Raw genomic sequence first — 25,248 nt, 5'->3', positions numbered from 1 at the left:
TCTAGTGAGAACCATGAGTCCACACAGTATATTTATTTGGCATTAGAGAAAGAGTACAAGATGTGGTCTGGATAAAGACTAACTGGCTACTGTTTTCCATCTTCCTTAAGGACAGAAAATGAAAGGAGGGCTGGTCACAAAGGCTCATGATGACTGTAAACCCAGCACTTTGGGATGCCAAGGTAGAAGAATCATTTGAGGCCAGGAGTTCGAGACCAGCCTGGGCAACATAGACTCCATCTCTATAAAAATTGAAAAATTAGCCAGGCACAATGGCACATGCCTGTAGTCCCAGCTACTCAGGAGGCTGAGGTACAAGGATCACTTGAGCCCGGGAAGTCAAGGTTTGTAGTGAGCTGTGATTATACCACTGCATTCCAGCCAGGGCGACAGAGCAAGACCCTATCTCAAAAGAAAAAAAAAAAAAAGGAAAGAAAGAAAAAAAAGAGAGACAGAGAGAAAGAAGAAGGAGCAGGGATTATAGCAAGAGGTATCTAGGTTATACCCAGACAGAACTTTGTGACTATAAGACTAAGGACAAAGGGGCTGGGTGCAGTGGCTCACACCTGTCATCCCAGCATTTTGGGAGGCCAAGTTAGGTGGATCACTTGAGGTCAGGAGTTTGAGACCAGCCTGGCCAACATGGCAAAGCCCATCTCTACTAAAAATACAGAATTAGCCGGGCACAGTGTGCACGCCTGTAATCCCAGCTACTCGGAAGACTGAGGCAGGAGAATCGCTTGAGCCCAGGAGGCAGAGGTTGCAGTGAGCCGAGGTCATGCCACTGCACTCCAGCCTGGGCAACAGAACAAGACTCTGACTCAAAAAAAAAAAGAAAGGAAAAGAAAAATGAAGGACAAAGGAAAGAAGGAGAAAAGAAAGGGAGTCAGGCAGAGGGAAGGGAAGGGGAAGCCTTTGCCCAAAATAAAGGAAAGGAGCTGAGTTGACCCCACTGCCCTGAGGTCTTCACTAGCTCCCAGGAGCCAGAGAGTGAAAGCAGATCATTCTGGTAGCAGATGTTTGTCTTTACGCAGAAACATGCTTCAGTCCAGTCCAATGCCTGTGGCCTGTTAAACAACCTGTTTTGGGTGTGATGGAAAACAGGATCCCAGCCCCTATTTGAAAGCCAGCGCCCACTGCCTGAGCAACTTCTTTTCTCTGCTCTAACCCTGGACTTTCTTGTAAAGCAGATAAGAGAAATCCAGCCAGAAACACCCCAGTTTGACCTTTTTCTTGAGAGTCAGTTCGCCAGTAGAGACAGCAGCTTGGCCCTTGCCCCTTTAGTTTTAAAGCCTCTGAGTCACTTGTTTAAATGTAAAATAAAACATCCTAGGGTAGATGTCAGAAGATTCAGATTAGAGTACTGGTTCTGTCACACACTAGGTCACTTTGGTAAGACACTACACTCCCCTGAGACTTAATTTCCTCATTTTTAAAATGGGAATAGCAACACCTGTCCTGTCTATATTCTTGCAAGGTCATTGTGAGGTTCAAAGAAGGTGTGATATCTTCAAAAAGCTCTACAGTTGTCTAGGGCTTATTGTGTTCCTGACTACCAGAAAATATTTTCTTTTCTTTTTTTTTTTTTTGAGACAGAGTCTCGCTCTGTCACCCAGGCTAGAGTGCAGTGGCGCAATCTCAGCTCACTGCAAGCTCCGCCTCCCGGGTTCACGGCATTCTCCTGCCTCAGCCTCCTGAGTAGCTGGGACTACAGGCGCCTACCACCATGCCCGGCTAATTTTTTGTATTTTTAGTAGAGACGGGGTTTCACCGTGTTAGCCAGGATGGTCTCGATCTCCTGACCCCATGATCCGCCCACCTCAGCCTCCCAAAGTGCTGGGATTACAGGCTTGAGCCACCATGCCCGGCCCCGATATTTTCATATATAGAACACATCAAGGCACAATACCAGCTATCATTCGTCTCTCTTTTTTTTTTTTTTGTAGAGACAGGATCTCACTATGTTGCCAGGCTGGTCTCGAAATCCTGGCCTCAAGAAATCTTCCCGCCCCAGCCTTCCAAAGTGCTAGGATTACAGACGTGAGCCACTGCCCCTTGCCATTCTCTGCATCTTGACTTGGCTAATAATGCCAAAGATACACTTAAATGATAAGCACAATCTCAAATAGTCACTATGAGAACTAAAATAATAATAAAATGTAACATGAGATGGAGTATATCATAGGTAAAGTGACAGTTTCTGCATGCATTTGGCAATTTTTAAATTCTTAATTTCATTTCTGCTGCTGAAATTCTGTGATATGGAGGATGTCTAAGAAGGTGAGTCCTGGCTGGGCATGGTGGCTCACGCCTGTAATCTCAGCACTTTGGAACGCCGAGGTGGGCAGATCACCTGAGGTCAGGAGTTTGAGACCAGCCTGGCTAACATGGTGAAACCCCATTTCTACTAAAAATACAAAAAATAGGCCGGGCGGGGTGGCTCAAGACTGTAATCCCAGCACTTTGGGAGGCCGAGACAGGCGGATCACGAGGTCAAGAGATCGAGACCATCCTGGCTAACACCGTGAAACCCCGTCTCTACTAAAAAATACAAAAAACTAGCCGGGCGAGGTGGCGGGCGCCTGTAGTCCCAGCTACTGGCGAAGCTGAGGCAGGAGAATGGCGTGAAGCCGGGAGGCGGAGCTTGCAGTGAGCTGAGATCCGGCCACTGCACTCCAGCCTGGGCGACAGAGCAAGACTCCGTCTCAAACAAACAAACAAAATACAAAAAATTACCCTGGCATGGTGGCACATGCCTGTAATCCCACGCCTGTAATCCCAGCTACTCGGGAGGCTGAGGCAGGAGAATCCCTTGAACCCAGGAGGCAGAGGTTGCAGTGAGCTGAGATTGCGCCATTGCACTCCAGCTTGGGCAACAAGAGCAAAACTCCATCTCAAAAAAAAAAAAAAAAGAAGAAGGTGAGTACTACACACTCACCTACCAAATGTCCCTTCCAGCAATAATGCTCCATGACCATAGAGGTAAAAATAACATTGTTAATAGGGCAACTGTCATAAAGCTTTCCCAAACCATCTTCTTAGATGTTGAGGATGCTCCTGTGAGAAAGGTAAACAGTGTTCTTTCTCCCATTTTATACATTGGGGCACAGAGAGATTAAGTAACTTTGTTTTAGCTTACACAGTCAGTTGCAGAAGCAGGGCTAGAATAATGAATAGAGCTGGAATATATATTAGAGCTCTAACAATCCAACCTCCTGGCCGGGCGCGGTGGCTCATGCATGTAATCCCAGCACTTTGGAAGACCGAGGCAGGCAGATCACGAGGTCAAGAGATCAAGACCATCTTGGCTAACACGGTGAAACCCTGTCTCTACTAAAAATACAAAAAATTAGCCGGGTGTGGTGGCAGGTACCTGTAGTCCCAGCTACTTGGGAGGCTGAGGCAGGAGAATGGCGTGAACCCAGGAGGCGAAGCTTGCAGTGAGCTGAGATCTCGCCACTGCACTCCAGCCTGGGTGACAGAGCGAGACTCCGTCTCAAAAATGATAAGAATAATCCAACCTCCTAATTTTATAGAGGAGGAAACTGAAACCCAGAGAGGCACAGGACTTGCCTAAGAACACACAGTTAGCCATAGTACCAGGAATAAAACTCAAGACTCTCAGTCCAGTGCCCTTGCCCTGCCAGTTCAATGATGCAGACTTCCTGACTCAGGTCTTGGGTTCATCTTGCTACACCTCATCATTGGTCCTGCCCTGCGCAGAAATGGCCAAAATTTCCCTTCCCTCAGGCACTAAATAGGCTTGGCTGTATGCACCCTCCCAGAACAAGTCAGGACTGATACAGGCATAAAATCCCTAGCACTGTGTGATTCCACCAAGCTGGCTGGGTCCCGGGAGAACTAGTTCCATTTTACCCGGACTCCACAGCCACTCCCAGGGACTTTCAGAGGTGACTCCCCAGGAAAGTGGTCCCAGCCCTAACCAAGGGGGTAAGGCATGTTGGCACAAGCTTTTAGGCCAGAGTATGGTGAGTCACCTAAGGGGCACAGCCTTCCAGCTTCCTCTCCATTCAGCTCAAGGCTTGGGCTCCCTAAGAGAGAGGACGGGTGGAAAATAGAGAAGAGAGAAAACCTGGTCCTTGAACTTCAAGGCCAGGAGGAGCAGTCTAGACCCTGCCTCCATGAAGTGGGGCAGGGATGATCCCAGATGGAACTCAGAGAGTCCTTAAGAGAACCACTGAACAAGTCCCCAGGACAATGGAAGCCTAGAAGGAAAATGACCCCCAAGAGGGTTTGTGGTCAAGCTGGGATGAGAACTGGAGCTCCACCTCCCAGTTTTGTGTCTTCTCCTGGGATCCCTTTGTCATGCTTCCACTCTTCCACCCTGACCCCACAGCCCTGCTCCTTCTCCCATGCAGAGTAGACCATTTATCTCGCCTTTGCAGGGGGGAAACTGAGGCATGAAAAAAGCCTCACAGAAAAGGGTTAGGGACACTTCCAGGAGCAGAGGGAGTTTCAGCCCCACTACCTCCTCACCCGGGGATGTGGATCTGCCTCCACCCCACAGAATGTTAGAGCACTCAGCCCTGACATCAGTAAGGAGCAGGAGCCCCTTCCTGCATGTGTTTGAAATTTTTTGGAATATACGCATGTTAAGCATAAAAATATAAGAGAGCCCATAAATCCTGATAATCCCTGTTATAATACTTCAGTGCCTTTTTTTTTTTTTTTTTTTTTGTGGAGATAGAGTCTTGTTCTTGTCGCCCCCCCAGGCTGGAGTGCAATGGAGTGATCTCAGCTCACTGCAACCTCCACCTCCCGGGATCAAGCGATTCTCCTGCCTCAGCCTCTCAAGTAGCTGGGATTACAGGCACTGGCCACCACTCCTAGCTAATTTTTTGTATTTTTAGTAGAGATGGGGTTTCACCATGTTGGCCAGGCTGGCCTCGAACTCCTGACTTCAGGTGATCCACCTGCCTCGGCCTCCCAAAGTGCTGGGATTATAGGCATGAGCCACTGCGCACAGCCACTTCAGTGCTTTTATAGAAATATAAAATGTCAAATGCTTAAAATTTCTTTTTCTCATTCTTTCAGTGGCTCTGCTTGGCTGGTGTCCCAGGCATATGCTCATTCTGCTTACTGAGACTTTTAATTCTGCCTTGCAACCCTACAGGGTCCCAGAGGCGAGTTAGGAAGAAAGGCCCAGGACTTCCCCTCCGAGCGACCCCTGAAAAAGGCCCTCACTCCCAACCCCCATCCTGCCCTCCACCCCACCTTGCCTGCCAGAGTACTAGGCACAGCAGCCCAGCCAGGAAACAGGAGACGCCGCCAGTTAATTTCCCCTCCCTCCCACTCTGGCCAAGGCTTCAGAGTTCCAGAACCAGAGCCAACTCCCTGATAAGGGCTGGGTGTGTTTGTGGAGAGAGGCACAAGGGAGTGCCAGCCATGCCGACCTGTGACCTGGTCTCTCCCAAGTCACTCACCTAGCACAACTGCCTCTAAGGAGACATTAATTCCCTGGCTACCTTTAGAAAGTCCTCTGTCCATCCTCCCGAGGGAAAGAGAGGAGACAAGGAAGAGAACCAGGCATCCAGATGAGGTCAGGCAAGTCCGAGATAGAAGCACCTGAATTGAGAACAGAGGTGTAACTGCCATGTTCAAAGCAGTTCCCTTTTTACAGATGGATTGCATTCCAAAAGTCTGTAGTTAATGTTCCCTCTAAGGTAAATCAACCAGATCAATTGTTTATTGAGCATTTACTACGTACTAGGCACTATGCTAAATGTGCATTCTTTTATTTAGTCCTTCTGAGAACCCTGAATAAGATCAAGAATAAATTGAACTTATTTTCACTTTGTGGATAAAGAAAGAGGAGCGCAAAGAGATTAAATAATTTGTCCCCATCTGGCCAGACATGGTGGCTCATGCCTGTAATCCCAGCACTTTGGGAGGCCGAGGCAGGCGGATTGCGAGGTGAGGAGATCCAGACCATCCTGGCTAACACAGTGAAACCCCGTCTCGACTAAAAATACAAAAAATTAGCTGGGCGTGGTGGCGGGTGCCTGTAGTTCCAGCTACTCGGGAGGCTGAGGCAGGAGAATGGCGTGAACCCGGGAGGCGGAGCTTGCAGTGAGACGAGATCACGCCACTGCACTGCAGCCTGGGCAACAGAGCAAGACTCTGTCTCAAAAAATAAAAAAAAATAAAAATAATAATAATTTGTCCCCAGTTATCTGGCAGAGTCAGGGTTGGGAACAGATTTTCATTCCCAAACCTGGCGGCTATACCGTGATGCCACACGATTTTGAGCAGGAAATAACTTCCCAAATTAAGCCACTAGAACACTTTTTATCCATTATGCATCCAAAAATAGTGTACATTTGCAAAGGGAAAAAAGGAAACAATAGTTCTGAAATACTAATGAATTAATGCAGAAAAACAATGAAATGGACTGGGAAAGTTATCTAGAAAGAGGAGTCTATGAAAAGTTACTTTATTGAAAAGAGGATGTGGAGGTTGCTGAAAATGAATGTGAGTTAAATCCACAAGGGGAGGTTGGATACTTGCAAAGATTTAAGGGTTTGCTGGTCTTAGTATCTAGCTTCATTGCCAACTTGTGCATTTTCCTTAAGACAGCAGCTATGACTGGAATTATTTTAAATTAAGAAACACAGCATAGTGGCCGGACGTGGTGGCTCACGCCTGTAATCCCAGCACTTTGGGAGGATGAGGTGGGCGGATTGCGAGGTCAGGAGATCAAGACCATCCTGGCTAACACGGTGAAACCCTGTCTCTACTAAAAATACAAAAACAAAATTAGCCGGGCGTGGTGGTGGGTGCCTGTAATCCCAGCTACTCGGGAGGCTGAGGCGGGAAAACGGCGTGAACCCAGGAGGCGGAGCTTGCAGTGAGCCGAGATCGCAGCCACTGTACTCCAGCCTGGGCGACACAGTGAGACTCCGTCTCAAAAAAAAAGAAAAAAAAAAAAAAAGAGAGAGAAAGACGGCATGGTAGGCATGGTGGCATGCAGCACCTGTAGTCCCAGCTATTCAAGAGGCTATAGGAGGATCACTTGAGTCCAGGACTTTGAGGCTGTGGTGTGCGATGATCATGCCGGGGAACAGCCACTGCACTCCAGCCAGGGTGATGTAGTGAGACCCCCATCTCTAAAACACAAAACATAAAAAAGAAAAGAAAAAAGAAATACAGCAAAGAAAAGTGGGGGTAAGAGAAGAAGACAGAAAATTGTTTCTGTATAGGTAGCACAACAAGGAGGGGTAAAAATTGAGACTATGTAGATACAAGAATTCTCCGTGTGGAATTATGCAGCTGAGGTAACATTCTTTTTTCATCTAAGGTGACATTTATGTAACTTTATCAGTGAGAAGGGCAAGCGGAGAGCCAAGTGCATCGTCTGCCCAAAGGGTAGAACTGGTGACAGGTGAGAATAATAGTCACACTTTTCTCTCCACTGGCTTCAAATCACTTGATTACTGAGACAACAGCTTCCAGGTATGTTAGGGCAGGCAGAGTCAAAGGCACCTGGACGCTGAGATGTTCTCAATTATACCAATTTCCCCAGAGGAGCTCGTCCTGGTCCATGGCTTTATGTCACCCACATGCTGAAATATTCAGGCTGCTGCTTTGAGCTCTAGGATCACACAGCCAGTGCCACTTTGAAATCTCCAGGGTAATCTTATCCCCAGGCACCCCGATCTGTACCTCCTGCAGACTTCCTCATACATTAAATGGCATCACCTTCCAAGCCAAAAACTTAGGAGCATCCTGGATTTCTCTCTTTCATTCCCCACCAATTAATCCATCAGCAGGACTAAAACAAACCTACACTTCTTGTCCTGGCTGACAGCCCTGCCTCTCTCTCTGACTTCATCTCACACTCTGTTTCTTCACACTTACTGTGCTCCAGCCTTCCTTCTGTTCCTTAAACATGACACCGTCATTCTTAGCCTAGGGCTTTTGAATTTGCCTTTTCCTCTGTCTGGAACACCCTTTCCCACCTCATTGCATGGCAAGCTTCTCATTCTTTAGGACTCAGATTATGTATCAGCTCCTTAGAGACTCGACCCCTTCCTGACCTTCTGATGTGAAGTTTCTCTAAATTATTCTCAGTCACATCACTTGGTTTCTTTTCTTCATAGTACCAATTTATGTCCTTTATTTATTTCCTTTTTTTTTTTTTTTTTTTTAGACAGAGTCTCGCTCTGTTGCCCAGGCTGGAGTGCAGTGGTGTGATCTTGATTCACCACAACCTCTGCCTCCCAGGTTCAAGTGATTCTCATGCCTCAGCATCCAGAGTAGCTGGGACAACAGGTGCCCGCCACCATGCCCAGCTAATTTTTGTATTTTTAGTAGAGATAGGGTTTCGCCATGTTGGCCAGACTGGTCTTGAACTCCTGACTTCAGGTGATGTGCCCACCTCGGCCTCCCAAAGTGCTGGGATTACAGGCGTGAGCCACTGTGCCTGGCTTAGGGATGTCTTATTTTTTATTGTACCTAGCAGGGTACCTAGTACACTGCATTAATTAACAAATGAATGACTAAAAGAAGCTTTCTAATTCAAAAAATACATCTTTTAGAGAGTCAAGTTTTTATATCAATTATAAGGTTAGTGGTAAGTGCATTTCTTGTTCTAGGACCTTTAATAGAGCTACATTTGGGCCAGGTGCGGTGGCGCATGCCTGGAATCTCAGCACTTTGGGAGGCTGAGGTGGGTGGACCATCTGAGGTCAGGAGTTCAAGACCAGCCTGGCCAACATGGTGAAACCCCATCTCTACCAAATACAAAAAATTAGCCAAGCGTGGTGGCGCATGCCTGTAATCCCAGCTAATTGGGAGGCTGAGGCAGAAGAATCGCTTAAACCCAGGAGGTGGAGGTTGCAGTGAGCCGAGATGGCACCACTGCACTCCATCCTGGGCAACAAGAGCAAAACTCCATCTCAGACAAAACAAAAACAAAATAAATATATCTACATTGGTGGGGAAGATAACTGTTTTTTTTTTAAAGCCAGAATTAGACAATTCACAACCCAGCCATGGCAGAGCTAGCACCTGATTAGCTCCTAATCAATACCAGAAGATATTCTAGAGAATGTAGTTGTTTCAGGATGCATATGAATAGTGTATATGCACATAACACATATTATGATAGCTACTCTGTATGGAGTCCCTTCTATGTGACAGGCACTGTGCTAAGTGCTTTATAAGCACTCTTGTGATTAGTCCTCACACACAAAAAACCCCTGTAAGGTAAGTACTAGTATTGCGCCCACTTTACAGTTGAGAAACCTGTGGTTTAGAGAAGTATCTTACTAGTTGGAATTCAAACCTAGGTGGGCCTGATTCCAGAGCCTGTTACTCTACTGTCTAGCATGTCCTGCTAGATTCCTACCGATGCCATAAGATATGGGTAGGTACCACTGGCCCAGTAGGTACTGCAGGGCAGGTACTAGTGGCCCAGTTTTAGGCATAAGGAAGCAAAGGTTCAGAAATATTGAGTGACTTGCCTGAGATCATCAGCTAGTTAGTGGTGGCCTGGAATTGAGTCCAAGTCCTTTTGACTTTAATCCCAGGACTGATTCTGCTATAGCTTATAGACCCTCTTGGGCAAAAGACAAGAGGTGAGACTGGGCAGGATGTATATGCCATGGGCCCTTGGGGACCAAGGAAAGGAAAAGTATGCTATGGAAACAGCAGATATTCCTCTCTCCTGCAGGCATTCCTAGAGAAGTATGGATACCTCAATGAACAGGTCCCCAAAGCTCCCACCTCCACTCGATTCAGCGATGCCATCAGGTAGGGTGGAGGGATGTGGAGGACTTGGGGTAGGGGTGCTAGGATGCCAAGCTCTGGCCATTTCCTCCCTCCTTCTGGAAGCCTGGCTGGCCACACCCCAGGGAGGCAGACCTCCCTGCCCTCACCCTTACCACTCACCCTCCCCTTGTGGTCCTTTCCTCCTGACAGAGCGTTTCAGTGGGTGTCCCAGCTACCTGTCAGCGGTGTGCTGGACCGCGCCACCCTGCACCAGATGACTCGTCCCCGCTGCGGGGTTGCAGATACCAACAGTTATGCGGTCTGGGCTGAGAGGATCAGTGACCTGTTTGCTAGACACCGGACCAAAATGAGGCGTAAGAAACGCTTTGCAAAGCAAGGTGAGCACTGTTAAAATCTGGCTAGGCTAAGATTTCCCAAAGTCTTGAAGCCAATGGCTAGGAAAACAGCTGAGCCTGGGACTGGACTTTATCGGTAACCTCTCTTCCCTAGGGCACGGGAGGAGTGGGTGAATAGGACCTCTTGGCTTGAGGACCATGATTGTGAATACAGACATTTAAGTCGGAATGACACCTACATTGATGAATTTTCATTGTACAAGTATTTTTCCAGATCAAGCCCCACAAAACCCACGTAATTCCTTGATCAATTTTCAATGCAGGGCAGTTAAATTGTTGCTAACATTTTTCATTTATATTTACTGAAGTTATTTTCATCAGAATTCATTCTTTTTCTTTTTCTTTTTTTTTTTTTTTGAGACAGAGTCTCGCTCTGTTGCCCAGGCTGGAGTGCAGTGGCCAGATCTCAGCTCACTGCAAGCTCTGCCTCCTGGGATTACGCCATTCTCCTGCCTCAGCCTCCTGAGTAGCTGGGACCACAGGCGCCCGCCACCACGCCTGGCTAGTTTTTTGTATTTTTTAGTAGAGACGGGATTTCACCGTGTTAGCCAGGATGGTCTCGATCTCCTGAACTCGTGATCCGCCCGTCTCGGCCTCCCACAGTGCTGGGATTAGAATTCATTCTTTTTCAAACAGTTACTAAACAAAGTTGTGATTCATAAGATTTACTTTGTCCATAGCATATTTTTAACCACTTTGTTGAGCTATAGTTCACATCCCATACAATTTACCCATTTAAAGTGTACAATTCAGTGGTTAGGATATTTGTGGAATTGTGCAACCATTACCACAATCTAATTCCAGAACATTTCATCACCCGGAAAAGAACCTCCATGCCCATTAGCAGTCATTCCCCCTTCTCCCCTTCCCCTAGCCTCTGGCAACCGTTAATCCACTTCTGTCTCAGTGGATTTGCCTCTTTTGAACATTTCATCATAGCACAGTTTGCACATTACAGTTTCTGCTGTCATGATTTTCCTTTTGTAGCTTTATTTTGTTTCTCCCTTTTCTCCTCCTCCTTCTTTTAGCCAAATTTAATATTCCAGGGGTTAAATGGTACAGATCTAAGATTTATGAAGATTTGATTCTTTTGTCAGTTTTTCACAAATAGCGAGTTTTACTATGCATAATTTTTTTTGAGACAGTCTTATTCTATCGCCCAGGCTGGAGTCAGTGGCGCAATCTCAGCTCACTGCAACCTCCGCCTCCTGGGTTCAAGCGATTCTCCTGCCTCAGCCTCACAAGTATCTGGGACTACAGGCGCATGCCACCATGCCTGGCTCATTTCTGGATTTTTAGTAGAGACAGGGTTTTGCCATGTTGGCCAGGCTGGTCTCAAACCCACTTCGGCCTCCCAAAAGGCTGGGATTACAGGCGTTAGCCACCGCGCCTGGCCTACCATGCATAATATTAACAACCTGATTGTTTTTACTAAGTCTAATTTTCTCTGCTCAATTTTTGCAGCTTTCAAGATTTCTAACAAGATGGGGGTTTTTAACCAGATTTTCATCTATCATCAATTTTACTGTGAACACTTTGGGCCATTGCCACTTTTAATGTGTCTAATTGACTACTTTTACTGATAGTATTCATTAGGAACAGGACAGAAGGCACATAGTTTGTTCTCATTTCTTAACTAACCTGTAAGGAAATTGTGGGCAGTTCCCCTTCACTGTTGGAGGGCAGCTGTTTCCAGGTGTTTGCCAACCCAGTTCTGCTTCACCTATATGCCCAGCCACTCTAGGTCCTCAGTACTGACTGCTTGCCTTCCTGGTAAAGCAAGGAGTCAGCAATGGGGTCCGGCTCCAGAGTCAAGATGCCCTTGGTGTCAACATGTTCTGTGTCCCACCATGTTTCTGGACAACAGAGAGGAAGAGTGAAGTAGAAGAGCAGAGAGCTGTGAGTTCAAGAGGCACTGGTAGAACAGAGAGCAGCATCCCTGGAGCCAGAGGCCCTGGGTTCAAGTCTCAGCTGTGTGGCCTGGGCCAGGTCACTTTGCTCACTGAGGCTCCATTCCTTCATCCGAGACATAGGCCCTTCCAGGTTGCAAAGGAGAGATGGTCCCTGATTACCAGGTGGAAGGGGCTTGTTGTGAGAATGCAGTGGAAAGTGGGGCAGCCCCAGAAACAGTCCAACAGCTATACTTTGACCTGAGCTCTGGGGCTGCTTCCTTCTGGCTGTATCTCACCTTCTCATGCCCCAAAGGAAGGTATTAGATCTAATAGAGTTCGTCACTATACAATTTCGAGCATGTCTCTCTCTCTCTTTTTTTTTTTTTTTTTTTTTTTGAGATGGAACCTCGCTCTTTCGCCCAGGCTGAAGTGCAGTGGCGCAGTCTCGGGTGACTGCAACCTCCACCTACGGGGTTCAAGCAATTCTTCTGCCTCAGCCTCCTGAATAGCTAGGATTACAGGCAGACGCCACCATGACAGACTAATTTTGTGTGTGTGTGTGTATTTTTAGTAAGGACGGGGTTTCACCATGTTGGCAGGCTGGTCTCAAGCTCCTGACCTTAGGTGATTGCCCACCTCGGCCTCCCAAAGTGCTGGGATTACAGGCGCAAGCCACCGTGCCCAGTCAGAGCATCTCTTTTTCATAGAGGATAGTATTACTCAGTTGCCAAATAAAATATAAGATGCCCAGTTACATTTGAATTTCAGATGAACAACAAATAGTTTTTTAAAGTTAAAAAAGAAATTTATCTGGCAGCTGGACACAGTGGCGTACATCTTTGATCCCAGCGCTTTGGGAGGCTGAGGTGGGTGGATCACCTGAGGTCAGGAGTTTGAGACCAGCCTGGCCAACATGGTAAAACCCTGTCTCTACTAAAAATACAAAAAGTAATTAGCCTGGTGTGGTGGCACATACTTGTAATCCTAGATACTTGAGGCTGAGGCAGGATAATTCCTTGAATCTGAGAGGTAGATGTTGCAGTGAGCCAAAATGGTGCCACTGCACTCTAGCCTGGGTGACAGAGTGAGACGCTGTCTCAAAACAAAGAAAAAAGAAACTCATCTGACAACCTCATTGCAGGTACCTGCTCTTCCTACCTACCTGCAGGCCTTCTGTTCCTTCACTGAGCTGGCAGAGGCTGGGGGCACCAGGGTGTATCTGGGTAGAAAAGGAAAGAAGAGGGGAATGTATATTTATTGAGAATGCACTACATGCCCAGCAGTTCCACGTTGCTATATCGTTTAAGCCTCACATCTTACTATGGGGAAAGTCTTATTAACCCCATTTTGCACATAAGGAAACTGAGGCTTGGAGAGATTCCATAATTTGTTATGTAAGTTTGCAAGTAGAGATACTGGGATTCTAACCCATGTTCTTTCTACAGTGTCAATTCCCTGCTGGGAGTCAGAACTCCAGGGTTCTGTCCAGGGAAAGCTTTTAGCTCTCCTCCCCCTTCCCATACTGTTTCCTTCCCTCTTTCTTTTTGAACTGTGGAGCAAGGGTGTCAGGGGGTACAATGCCAGGTGCTACTAGGGCCTGGGGGTCACCACGAAAACCAGCCCTCCCTGGCCAGGAGTTTGGGACAGGGCCTGAAGCGGTTAGCTTTCTCCATGGGAGCAAATCTGGAGGGAGACAGGGGCAAGGGCTCAGGCTGCTGGCCCCCGGCCAAGTCCTTTCTTCCTGGCAGGCACACTAGTGACACCCCCTACCCTGCTCCTCTCTCAGGAAAACAGTCATTTTCTTTCAAGTTCCATTCCTATTCATCCTCTCTATCCTTCCCCCAAACACACACATGCACACACTCAGAGTTTCCTACAGGATTTTATTCTGAGACCTGTCACCTTCACTGGCGGCCTAGAATGAGAAAACTGCCCACCACCCCCTCTTCTGCCTGGGAAGTGAGGGGCCCCGCTAGCTGCAAAGAGGCGGAAGGAGCCATCTCACACTATGCTAGTGGATTAAAGGTTTGTGAGGGGAAAGAAAGAGCCTGGGAGTCTGTCCCCACAGCAGGGTGTGAAAGAGCCCAGCGCCAGACAGTCTGGTGCCCAGTGAAGACTCACAGTGTGCCCAGCAGAAGTGTGACTGGCACATCACAAACCCTCAGCTGCACCTCTGGACCCCAGGCCTTCCCTCTGCCTTCCTTGTCTCCCTCGCTTCCTTAGAGCCATTCCCTCTCCCCTCGTTAAGGGTTGGTCACTGGCTGGGAGGCAGAGGTTGGGTGGTTGCCAGGCCAAACAGGCCCAGGGAGGCGGCATTGCCTTGAATGGAGCTTGACTCAGGGGTGGGAGAAGGGATGTGCCCCTCCCCCACTTGCATTGGTGAGGAGAAGGGAATCCAGCTCCTCTGCTCTCCAAGACCCTCCCTTACATCTGGAGAATCTCAGCTCGTGCTTTGACCAGAAGGAATGATGTTTGGGCAGATTTATAAGCCTGGAGTCCTGGCAAATGTGCCTGCCTGTCTATGTGGGATAATGGAAGAGCCCTGGATTAGGTGTCAGGGCCTGCCTCAGTTACTCACTCATTCTGGGACCCTGGGCAGGCCCCTTGTCCTGGGGTCTCAGGTCTCAGTTATCACACCCTTGGCCCAAGAGTCCTGCCTCCAAGCCATGAGTCTTCCACTTGAGGTTACAATCCCAGCCCCTGGGATTTGCAGGGCTCAGAAATAGCCCACAAGAAACTGGCCCTTCCAGCCATGCTGCTGCCGGGTTCATGCTGAGCTGCAGATGGGCCCAGACTCAGTTGACGGGGGCTGGGGCAAGGGGCCAGAGTCTCAGCCCTCAGGGAGGAGTTGTAATTTGGAGCAAAGGGAGAAAAACCCTTAACTAAGCAGAGATGGAAAACTTTCTCTCAGTCAGTGACAAAACACACCCTTTGTTCTTATTTGTTTTCACCTCAGAGCTCTCCAGAGTCCCTGAGGAAGTGAAGAGGAGAGGGGCAGGAAAGAACCTCAAATGAATGAGTCTTGTGGTTGTTGGCTGGCCATAGACCCCAGGCCCTGGAAAGGGCAGAGTGAAGTATCTAGAGGTGGCAGGAGGGTGTGAGGCCTGAAGAGAGATGGTGGGGAGCTGGGGGAGTCACAGCTGTGGCCTCTGTGGCCCCACTCTCCTCTGCTCTGACACTGAAGGCGGGGGCTGGGATTTGCTGGTAGCAACAGACACAGAACTGTTTTCAGACTCAGTCCAGGCTGTGGGGAAGAACAAGATCCTAGACCAAGGGTTCAGACAGACTCCTTCAGACTGGGGGCTTCTCCTGGGCAAAGGCTGCATCCCCTCCAACACACTGGGACCTCCACAGTCCAAGCCACTGTATTGGGGACTGTCCAGGGTAAGGGGAGTCCTCTCAGTCTGAGGGCTGCCCTCGGCCAGGTAGTATTGCCCTAGTCAAAGCCTGAGCTGTCAGGGCAAAAACTATGTCTTCCCCATCAGACCAGGGGCTGCTGGGAGAGGGCCTACACCTCGCCATCATACTGGGTCTGTGGGGACCAGACTCAGGCTCTGCAGCAGGTGTGACTGACGTGGGCTTTCTGGGTGGCAGGTAACAAATGGTACAAGCAGCACCTCTCCTACCGCCTGGTGAACTGGCCTGAGCGCCTGCCGGAGCCGGCAGTTCGGGGCGCCGTGCGTGCCGCCTTCCAGTTGTGGAGCAACGTCTCAGCGCTGGAGTTCTGGGAGGCCCCAGCCACAGGCCCCGCTGACATCCGGCTCACCTTCTTCCAAGGGGACCACAACGATGGGCTGGGGAACGCCTTTGATGGCCCAGGTGCTGACACAAAGCCTCCCTCCCACACAGCAGGAGGGGAACCCAACTTGGAGAGGCAGTTTGGGGGTGGCAATGAAGTATTCACCCTCCCTGTGGCCTTGGCAGAGCCACATCTCCCTGCAAAAAACCCTCAGTCTCTTCATCCTAGAATGGGAACAGTGGTCCCTGCTCTACTATGTGTCACATGTCTGAACGGACAGTCAGATAAAGCTCTGCAAGAAAAATGCTTTGCAAATTCTAAAGAGTATTATGCATTCTGGGAGAATCTCCCAAGGTCCCATCATCCATCCTCTGCCTCTAGACAGTCCTGTGCTTCTCTTGTTCTCCAGAGTGGATGTTCACTCCAGAGCCCTAAAACACATCCACTGCCCACCACTGCTCCCCCACCCCCAACTACCACAGCTGCTGCCACAGGGCAAGAGGCACCCTACTCCTGACAACCCTGACAGGGAAGTGCTTTATATACCTACACCACAGATAGTTCTGTTTGTCCCCAACCTGAAGGTTCTGGCTGCAATTTAAACCACTCTTCCCCTTCTGCCCAACGCTGGCCTTCAGAACCTGAATATAGGCTATTTGCATATTTCCTCTCCTAATGAAGAAAGGAAACCTGATCAGACCCCTTTAGGCTGGGGACTTAAGCCCTTGTATGGCCTGGGAACTTGAGCCCCCATCTCCCTCGCACCCTCCTGCTTTCAGTCAAGCCCACCTACAGCAAAGCCCACATCCAGGCCCTGCTGCTGGGACCTGGATTAGGACCAAGAGAAATCTAGGCTTTGCAAGAATCCACATGTAGTACACACATGCACTTATTTGTAACTGACTTCATCCACGTGATCTACCTGAGATGGTTCTATCCATACCTAGTTAAGACAGCACTGCACTGGGAGTGAGGACTTTGGGATCCCCAAGCAACTCTCTGATTTGGAACAGATACTTTGTCTTTTTGAATAGTGGTCTTCTCCTCTCCCAAAGCTGCCCATCTGTCTCCCAGTGAGAGCTGAATAGAGTGAACAGTGCTTGAAACAGCTGGAGGCGTATTCAAAATAAGCATGTATTCCTCCTACACACGGCTGACCTTCCATGCCCCCAGCAGGCTCTCCTTTTAGTCCAGCCCCCCTATTTTTGTCAGTCCCAGTTGGCCTGGGGTCCAAGAAGGCAAAGCTGGAGGAACCCTCAACAAGCTTCTATGCAAACTATCCTAGCGCAGTTTTCTGACTCCTGTGTCAGGGTCACCTGCCCCTGTGGAAGGTGAATCGTTAGGGGTGGTACCCTGGCACCTGCACATGTAATAAGCTCCATCTGGGGCACACTAAAAGCTTGAAAATCACTGATCCGGCCCAACTCCCTCTGCTCATTCCTATTATAAGTAGAGAGAGGCCCCCCAGAGGTGCCCTGGCAGAGGAGGGCAAGAATATATATATATATATATATAATTAATTATAATTATAAATATTATATTTAATTATAATTATATATATAAATAATAAAAATATATACTTTTTATTAAAGAAAATATACATAATATAGAAGTGAATTATCTCAAGTTTAGCCTGATGAACTTACATACACGAACACTCGCAGCACCCAAATCAAGAAACAGAAGGTCCCATCACGCCTCCTTTTAGGGGTAACTATACTCTACCTACTTCTAGATATTTTTGAAAGTAATTCTTACGTAGCCCTTATTATGTGCTAGGCACTGTTCCAAGGATCACTTTTTTGTTGTTGTTGTTTCATGTTTTTTTTTTTTGTTTTTGTTTTTGTTTCGAGACAGGGTCTCACTCTGTCACCCAGTCTGGAGTGCAGTGGCACAATCACAGCTCACTGCAGCCTTGACCTCCTGGGACTCAAGAGAGCCTCCCCACCTCAGCCTCCCAAGGAGCTGGGGCTACAGGTGCACACCACCACGCCTAGCTAATGCTCTTGGTTTTTAGCAGAGAGGAGGTCTTGCTTTGTTCCCCAGGCTGGTCTCGAACTCCTGGACTCAAGTGTTACTCCCACATCAGCCTCCCAAAGTGCTGGGATTACAGGCGTGAGCTACCGCACCCTGCTGCATGATTTGTAATACACATGTACACACACACACGCACATACACACTTATTATTCAGAACAACTCTGTGAGGAAGAAGCTCACCATCATCATTCCCATTTGCAGATCAGGAAGTTAAGACAGAGAGAGGTTAAACTAAATGCTGAAGGTCACACAGCTAGTAGATTGTAAAAGTAGGTATGGCACCCAAATTGGTGGGCCCATGCCGTATCTGCACCACAGTGCCTCTTAGGCCTCCACAGCCTAGTCATCTGTTCACCTCTGCACACATCAGGTTCTGTCAGACTTTAGGAGGGAAACTATACAGCAGAAAACAGCCACACACACCCCAGTGGCATTTGTGCTGGGCCGCGAGTACTTGGGGGCATCGTGGGCCCGTGGCACCCCCTGACGTTCTGCCCCGCCTGCAGGGGGCGCCCTGGCACACGCCTTCCTGCCCCGCCGCGGCGAAGCGCACTTCGACCAAGACGAGCGGTGGTCCCTGAGCCGCCGCCGTGGGCGCAACCTGTTCGTGGTGCTGGCGCACGAGATTGGTCACACGCTCGGCCTCACCCACTCGCCCGCACCGCGCGCGCTCATGGCGCCCTACTACAAGAGGCTGGGCCGCGACGCGCTGCTCAGCTGGGACGACGTGCTGGCCGTGCAGAGCCTGTATGGTAAGGCCTCCGGACATGCCCCGCTCTTGGTCCCACCCTTGCCCCCCGGGCCTTCTGTCCTTGAACACCAGCTCCTCAAATATGATTTCCCATCCTAAGCGCATAGATCTGGCCTCCCTGTCGCCGACTCGTCCCAATTCTAAAGCCCCATGCCCCCCTCAAATCTGAAAAACCTCGGACTCTTGCTCCCCCGAGTCCATGGCCCTCATCTCTCCATCAGTCCCAACCAATTCCTGTGCACAGTCCCCCCAGCCCCAGCCCCTTGCGTTCCACTTACTGGATTTCTGAGCAACCTCCAGCCTCCAGAGCTCCCGCTCACATCATGTCCCGGCCCCCTCACCCATACCCAATCCTCGGGCCCACCTCTTCCCCCATCCCAGACCCCAAAGCCTTCATTCCTGCCCCAGCCACTAGCTCTCCCCAAGCCTTTCTCTCACCATGACGATGATGCCCCCTACCCCCAAAACCTGCCCACCTCTGCCTGGTGATGGGCTCAGACCAGGTCTTCTTCCCCAGGGTGGGCCAGTGCTCCTGCCCTGGGACCTATCTCAGCGCAGGGCTGTCTCTCTCAGAGTGCCATGGGCAAAGCCAGGAGGCCTGGGTTCAAGTCACCTTCCATCCCTGATTAGCAGATGCTCTTGGGCATTTTCCCTCTGTGAGCCCTCAGTTTCACCTTCTGTGAAAAGGGATAACAATTGAGGCCCTGCTTACCTCACAGGGCTGTTGTGCTACTGGGTATGCACATGCTTTGTAGCGTGAGAAACTTATGCCCCGTAATACGAACAGCTACTATTTCATGAGTACCTACTGTGGGCTCATGACATGCAACACACTCATGAAGTATGCTTCTTTTTGTCCACAGATCAAAATAATGGGGCTCAGAGAGGTTAGGTAACTTGCTCAGGGTCATGCAGCTAGGAAATTGCAGACTGGGATTCAGGTGATGGCACCAAATAAGAAGCTGGTTGGACTCTGCTTCACTCCTCTCATAAGTGAAGGATAGTGATGTGATTATTATAATTGCTGTAGTTATCACAGCCTGGGTCTCTGGACTCTGCCCTCATGACACTTGTGTTGCCCAGGAATCAGGGAAGAGGACTCCCTGCCCCTTTTAGTTCCAAACCCTTGCTTGATACCCCACTCCAGTTTTATCTCAGGAGGTTCCTCTGTCCCAGGATGTTGGGTAGGAGAAGATTCCTGAGTTTAGTTTGATGGTTAGCACCGACAACCAGAAACAACTCTTTTTTTTTTTTCCTTTTTGAGATGGAGTCTCGCTCTGTTACCCAGGCTAGAGTGCAGTGGCATGATCTTGGCTCACTGCAACCTCCACCTCCCGGATTCAAGCGATTCTCCTGCCTCGGCCTCCCAAGGACTACAGGTGTGGGCCACCATGCCCGGTTAATTTTTGTATTTTTAGTAGAGACAGGGTTTCACCATTGGCCAGGCTGGTCTCAAACTCCTAACCTCAAGTGAACTGCCTGCCTCGGCCTCCCAAAGTACTGGGATTACAGGTATGAAACACCACTCCTGGCCCAGGAACAACTGTTAACCCCCCACTCCCACTCTCCTTCCTTGCCCCTCATATTAAATAATCATGAAAGTAACCAAGAGAAGGTCTTGAGTGCACAGCATACCCTCCACTCTATGTGTGTTCTCTCTCTCTCTCATTTCCTTACTCACAAAGGGAAGCCCCTAGGGGGCTCAGTGGCCGTCCAGCTCCCAGGAAAGCTGTTCACTGACTTTGAGGCCTGGGACTCCCACAGCCCCCAAGGAAGGCGCCCTGAAACCCAGGGCCCTAAATACTGCCACTCTTCCTTCGATGCCATCACTGTAGGTAAGAAGGTCCCACTGGGGCTTTGCTTCTTTATTCTCTCCTTCCACATCTCTTAGGGTCTCCAGAGCTGGAGTACAAGGTGGGGGGATGGATTGTAAAAGCCAGAAATCCCAAGCCACAAGCATGCTGCAAGTAGCAACCCCACACCAAGCAAAACACTGCTTCTTCCTGCCCACTTTCCCCTCTGTGCCAACTGTACACACCGTACCCTACCCTTGTCCATTTGGGAAACTGGCTTCCAGGACAGCATCTTCCCTGGAAAACCAGCAGGAAGCTGATGGTCACACCTCAACTCTCTCTTGTCTCTGGGCAGACAGGCAACAGCGACTATATATTTTTAAAGGGAGCCACTTCTGGGAGGTGGCACCTGATGGCAACGTCTCAGAGCCCCGTCCACTACAGGAAAGGTGGGTCGGGCTGCCCCCCAACATTGAGGCTGCTGCAGTGTCATTGGAGGATGGAGATTTCTACTTCTTCAAAGGTACTGGCTCTGGGGCAGCTGGGAAAACTGAGCCCTAGAGAGGGGAGGTGTCCTGCCCAAGGTCAAAAGGACAAAAGAGGGGAAGACTCTCACACGAGTCCATCGTGGAGTCTCTATTCCAGTTTGAACCTGTGACCCCAGGGGAGACTCTATCAGAAGATACCTTTCAGGGATGGATTAGGGAGCAGCAAGTGTCAAGGTCCCAGGGACAGTTTCAGAGAGGAGTCTAGAGGGAAGCAGAGGACGGCTCTAGAATTCTGCAATTCCACAGAAAGAGCTGGATCTTCCTTGGAATCCTAGCCGTGTGGGGTTGGACATGTCGCTTAACTTTTGGAGTGTGCATTTCTCGAATGGGGAAAACAATACCTCAGATTTTTTGAGGAAGGAGTATGAAAAGAGAATATTGCTTGAAGAGTGTACAATATCTTACTAGATACATGGTAATACTTAGGTAAATAGCATTCATTCATTTTTCATTCATTCAACCAATATTGAGTGCCTTGTATGCACTAGACACGGTTGGATATGTTAGGGATACAGAAGTGAACGAAACAAAAATCCTTGCCCTCATAGAATTATTAGTAGTGATGGCAGTGGAGAAAGCGCTGGGCTTTCCTTTCGACGCTATCCACCCTCTGCTGACACCTGCTGGAAGTCTAGACAATAACAGTGGTCGCTACTACCGCCCTGCTATTTATAACTAATTAGTAGTGCAATCCATTCGATTGGTATGAATACCAACCATCGTGGGCTCCAGCTTAAAGGACAGCAGAGGTATGGGGGATAGAGGTAGGGTAGAGAGCTCACCCTGGCTCTCCCAATTTCCCACAGGGGGTCGATGCTGGAGGTTCCGGGGCCCCAAGCCAGTGTGGGGTCTCCCACAGCTGTGCCGTGCAGGGGGCCTGCCCCACCACCCCGACGCCGCCCTCTTCTTTCCTCCTCTACGCCGCCTCATCCTCTTCAAGGGTGCCCGCTACTACGTGCTGGCCCAAGGGGGACTGCAAGTGGAGCCCTACTACCCCCGAAGTCTGCAGGACTGGGGCGGCATCCCTGAGGAGGTCAGCGGCGCCCTGCCGAGGCCTGACGGCTCCATCATCTTCTTCCGAGATGACCGCTACTGGCGCCTCGACCAGGCCAAACTGCGGGCGACCACCTCAGGCCGCTGGGGCACCGAGCTGCCCTGGATGGGCTGCTGGCACGCCAACTCAGGGAGTACCCTGTTCTGAAGGCACCTCCTCATCTCAGAAACTGGTGGTGCTCTCAGGGCAAAATCGTGTTCCCCACCCCTGGGGCAGAACCCGTCTTAGAAGCCTCTGAGTCCCTCTGCAGAAGACCAGGCAGCAAAGCCCCCATCTGGAAGTCTGTCTGCCTTTGTTCCTTGAAGAATGCAGCATTGCCTTTGTCTGTTCCCACCACATGGAGGTGGGGGTGGGATCAATCTTAGGAAAAGCAAAAAAGGGTCCCAGATCCCTTGGCCCTTTCCTTCAAGGACTTCTGTCCTCCCCAGGCCTTTGTTTCTTCTGCTAAAGGTACAGTTCCTTTCAAGAGGTGACAGCACTGGGATCCAAACAGCAGGATGAAAAACTCAGCAGAGAGATTAGAGACCATTTTGCAAGACTGCCCTTCTCCTCAGGACCTCCTGGCTCAGTTCTTAGAAAACGGTGTCATATTTAGTCAGAGGCTGCACCCCCAGGAAGCATGGATGGGGATGAGGGCATAGGTGTCTCCAACCTCAGAGGCCCTTTGTGGGGTCAGGACGCAGAGTGGGAGGGAGACTGATGCAGGCCTGCCAGTCCCTGGCTTTTTGTCCGGGGCTAGAATAAAGAGGGGCCTTCAGCTGGTGGGCCAAGAGGCAGGAAGCAGCCTTCTTTGGAGCAGTTCTTCCATCCTTTGCTTTGAGACCAGGTGGGTATGGGTGCAGGGGAGGCCAAGGCCATGCTCTTCTATCCAAGCCAGGACCAGCCAGCTGTGTGTGTATGTGTGTGTGTGGAGCTGTGATGGAGAGAGGGTGCCTGCCTCTCCTCAAAAAGCAAAATGTCCTTGCCCCCTAGGCCAGATGGAGAATGTTGTGCAGCAGGGAGAGGTCAAGGGGCCTTCCTGGGGGTCTGCAACGCTGCGGGCGCTGGGGATGCAGCCTCCACAACAGGCAGCCCTGCAGGCTGGGGGTGGCCTTGTGCTCTCACAATGGCCACATTCTCCAGGCCACACACGTGGCATTCCCAAAGCTCCTGCTGTCTGGCCAAGAATAGCTGGGATTCCTGGAGAAGGAACCAGCTCCCCAGCCTCCCTGTCTTCAGCCTCCACCCATGCCAGCATTTATTTTAGCATCTGGTTTTCCAGGCTTCCCCCACCCTTCCACACCTGCTAGTGCCTCATATGCACAGCATTGACCTCAGCAAGCCAGGGCGTCTAGGGGAGGGGAGAATGGTCTGGCAAGGGTTCAGCCCTCAGCTCCCCAGGGCCATTGTTGGCCCTGCCCGTTCATTTTCTTCTCTGCGGCGAGCAGAAGGGCATTTACCGTTGGATACAAATGTTTGTACTGTTCTGGGGTAGAGAGGGAAGCGGCTCCCTGCCCACACTTTTACCTCTGGCTTGAACCCCAGGAGGATCATCCCCACCCGGAGCCACCGTGCCCCACCTCAAAGCACTGACACTTTGATCAGAGGTTTTACTGAATGGTTTCAGAGAAAGAGGCAGGTTTGTCAAGAGGGATGAGGGAACCCGGAGGTTATTTTCTCTAGGCGATGCCTCTGCCCACCGGGCCAGAGCAGATCTGAAATACCCAAGAGGTGAAGGTGAGGCTGTGTGAGCCGACAGAGTCAGGTGTGCGGTGGCGCTGGTGCTGCGTGGGGCGGGGAGCCCTCGGTGGGCGCTGTTGACAGTGGGCTCTAGGTCATGCTGGGCTTTGCACTGGGGGCGCTAGGTGACAGGTGGGAATCAAGCGCCAACAGTGGGCCTTCTTGCCGGATGGGGGCGCTCTGGACTGCAGTTGAGAAGGGGCGGTTCTGGGAATGTGTCAGAGAGGAGTCCGCGTTCGAAGAGAGAAGGTCGGTATGCAGTCTGGGACTAGGAAAGGATGGAGGGCACAAAGGCTGGGAGTGGGGGCGCTCAGGAGCTCCCAGCGGCCCCCGCCTTACCCAGATCCGGGTGATCCAGAACGCAGTGCGCCACATAGGCCGGGTGGCTGTGCAGACTCCTGCATTTCTTGCAGAAAAGGATTTCGCAGCCCACACAGCCCCCGCGGCGCGGCGGTCGTCGCCGGATCTCCAACACGCACGGCTCCTCCGGGAAGCTCCGCTTCCTGCCGGCGGGGACCCGGCGCTCAGTGCCTAGGGCCGTCCCTCCTCCCTGGGGCCCGGGCACCGCGTCCCTCGTGCCCCGGCCGAGGAGCGCACATTCACCTGTCGGTGGGAGCCGTCAGGCCGCCCAGCAGCGCCAAGGGGCCGAGCCAGCCCCAGAAGCCGCTGTCCGCGCGCCGCAGCAGCGCCACCTGCTGGGTGCTGGACTCCTGGCGCAGCGGGCAGTAGGACACTGAGCGCCGCTCGCGGCCCTCGCCTTCCTCCGCCTCCCGCGGCGGCTCCTTGCCCTCCGCTGCCCTCTCCTCCGGCGGCCTCTGGTTGTCCTCGTCCTCGTCCTCGTCCTCGTCCTCCGACCCCTCCTTCCCTTCCTCTTCCGCCTCCTTGGCCCGGGGCTCTTCCGGTTCCTTCTTCCACAAGGGAGTCTTCACACCTGCGAGCCAGAAGGTCAGGGCAGTCCTGCTGTCCCCGAGAAGGGGTCCAGAATAATTTTTCATTTTATTTAATTTTTAATTTTATTTTTTTGAGACAGGGTCTCTCTCTGTCGCTCAGGCTGGAGTGCAGTGGCGTGATCTCTGCTCACTGCAACCTCCGCCTCACTGGCTCAAGCGATTATCTTGCCTCAGCCTCCCAAGTAGCTGGGACTACAGGCACGCCCCACTGCGCCTGGCTAATTTTTGTATTTTTAGTAGAAACGGCATTTCACCATGTTGGCCGGACTGATCTCAAACTCCTGACCTCAGGTGATTTGCCCTCCTCAGCCTCCCAAAGTGCTGAGATTACAGGTGTGAGCCACCGTGCCCGGCCCTGGATACTTTTTCAAAAAAAATTTTGTAAGTCCAGGCATGGTGGCTCATGCCTGTAATCTCAGCACTTTGGGAGATCGAGGCAGGCGGATGGCTTGAGCTCAAGAGTTCGAGACCAGTGTGGGCAACAAGGTGAGACTCTTTCTATTTCGCTACAAAAAACAAAACAAAACAAACAAACAAAAAACGGCATGGTGGTGTACACCTGTGGTCCCAGCTACTTAGGAGGCTGAGGTGAGAGGAAGCTGAGTTAGGGAAGTCG

At 50.5% G+C, this 25,248-nt stretch overlaps 2 protein-coding genes across 8 annotated transcripts in view; one reads left to right on the top strand and one right to left on the bottom strand.

The window, feature by feature from the left end:
• Positions 1-22,743, top strand: part of MMP28 (matrix metallopeptidase 28) — a 42,530-nt gene extending 19,787 nt beyond the window's left edge. For 3 of the 6 annotated variants that reach the window (XM_015438183.3, XM_005583474.4, XM_045376130.2), the window contains 7 exons: positions 9,695-9,774; positions 9,943-10,130; positions 15,635-15,859; positions 18,324-18,569; positions 20,254-20,403; positions 20,717-20,884; positions 21,716-22,743. In XM_015438183.3, the coding sequence (XP_015293669.3) occupies positions 9,695-9,774; positions 9,943-10,130; positions 15,635-15,859; positions 18,324-18,569; positions 20,254-20,403; positions 20,717-20,884; positions 21,716-22,110 (1,452 nt within the window). In that variant the 3' untranslated portion in view covers positions 22,111-22,743. Of the gene's footprint in view, positions 1-9,694; positions 9,775-9,942; positions 10,131-15,634; positions 15,860-18,323; positions 18,570-19,832; positions 20,404-20,716; positions 20,885-21,715 lie in introns of all 6 variants that reach the window. The other 3 variants (XR_012425539.1, XR_012425538.1, XM_045376129.2) reach the window with 2 other exon arrangements.
• Positions 1-24,798, bottom strand: part of C16H17orf50 (chromosome 16 C17orf50 homolog) — a 29,658-nt gene extending 4,860 nt beyond the window's left edge. Inside the window, exons 1-3 of one of the 2 annotated variants that reach the window (XR_010581779.2) lie at positions 24,286-24,798; positions 24,022-24,185; positions 13,203-13,259 (exon numbers count right to left, since the gene is read on the bottom strand). Coding sequence is in view for 1 of the 2 variants with exons in the window: in XM_045374754.3 (XP_045230689.2) it covers positions 23,993-24,185; positions 24,286-24,677 (585 nt within the window). In the remaining variant the exon portion in view is untranslated. Of the gene's footprint in view, positions 1-13,202; positions 13,260-21,328; positions 24,186-24,285 lie in introns of those variants that run through there. The other variant, XM_045374754.3, reaches the window with a different exon arrangement.
• Positions 24,799-25,248: the final 450 nt, after the last annotated feature.

Source organism: Macaca fascicularis, chromosome 16 (genome assembly GCF_037993035.2).
Source record: "Macaca fascicularis isolate 582-1 chromosome 16, T2T-MFA8v1.1".
NCBI lineage: Eukaryota > Metazoa > Chordata > Mammalia > Primates > Cercopithecidae > Macaca > Macaca fascicularis.
The sequence above is the reverse complement of the archived record's forward strand: the minus strand, read 5'-3'. Positions and strand labels throughout refer to the sequence as shown.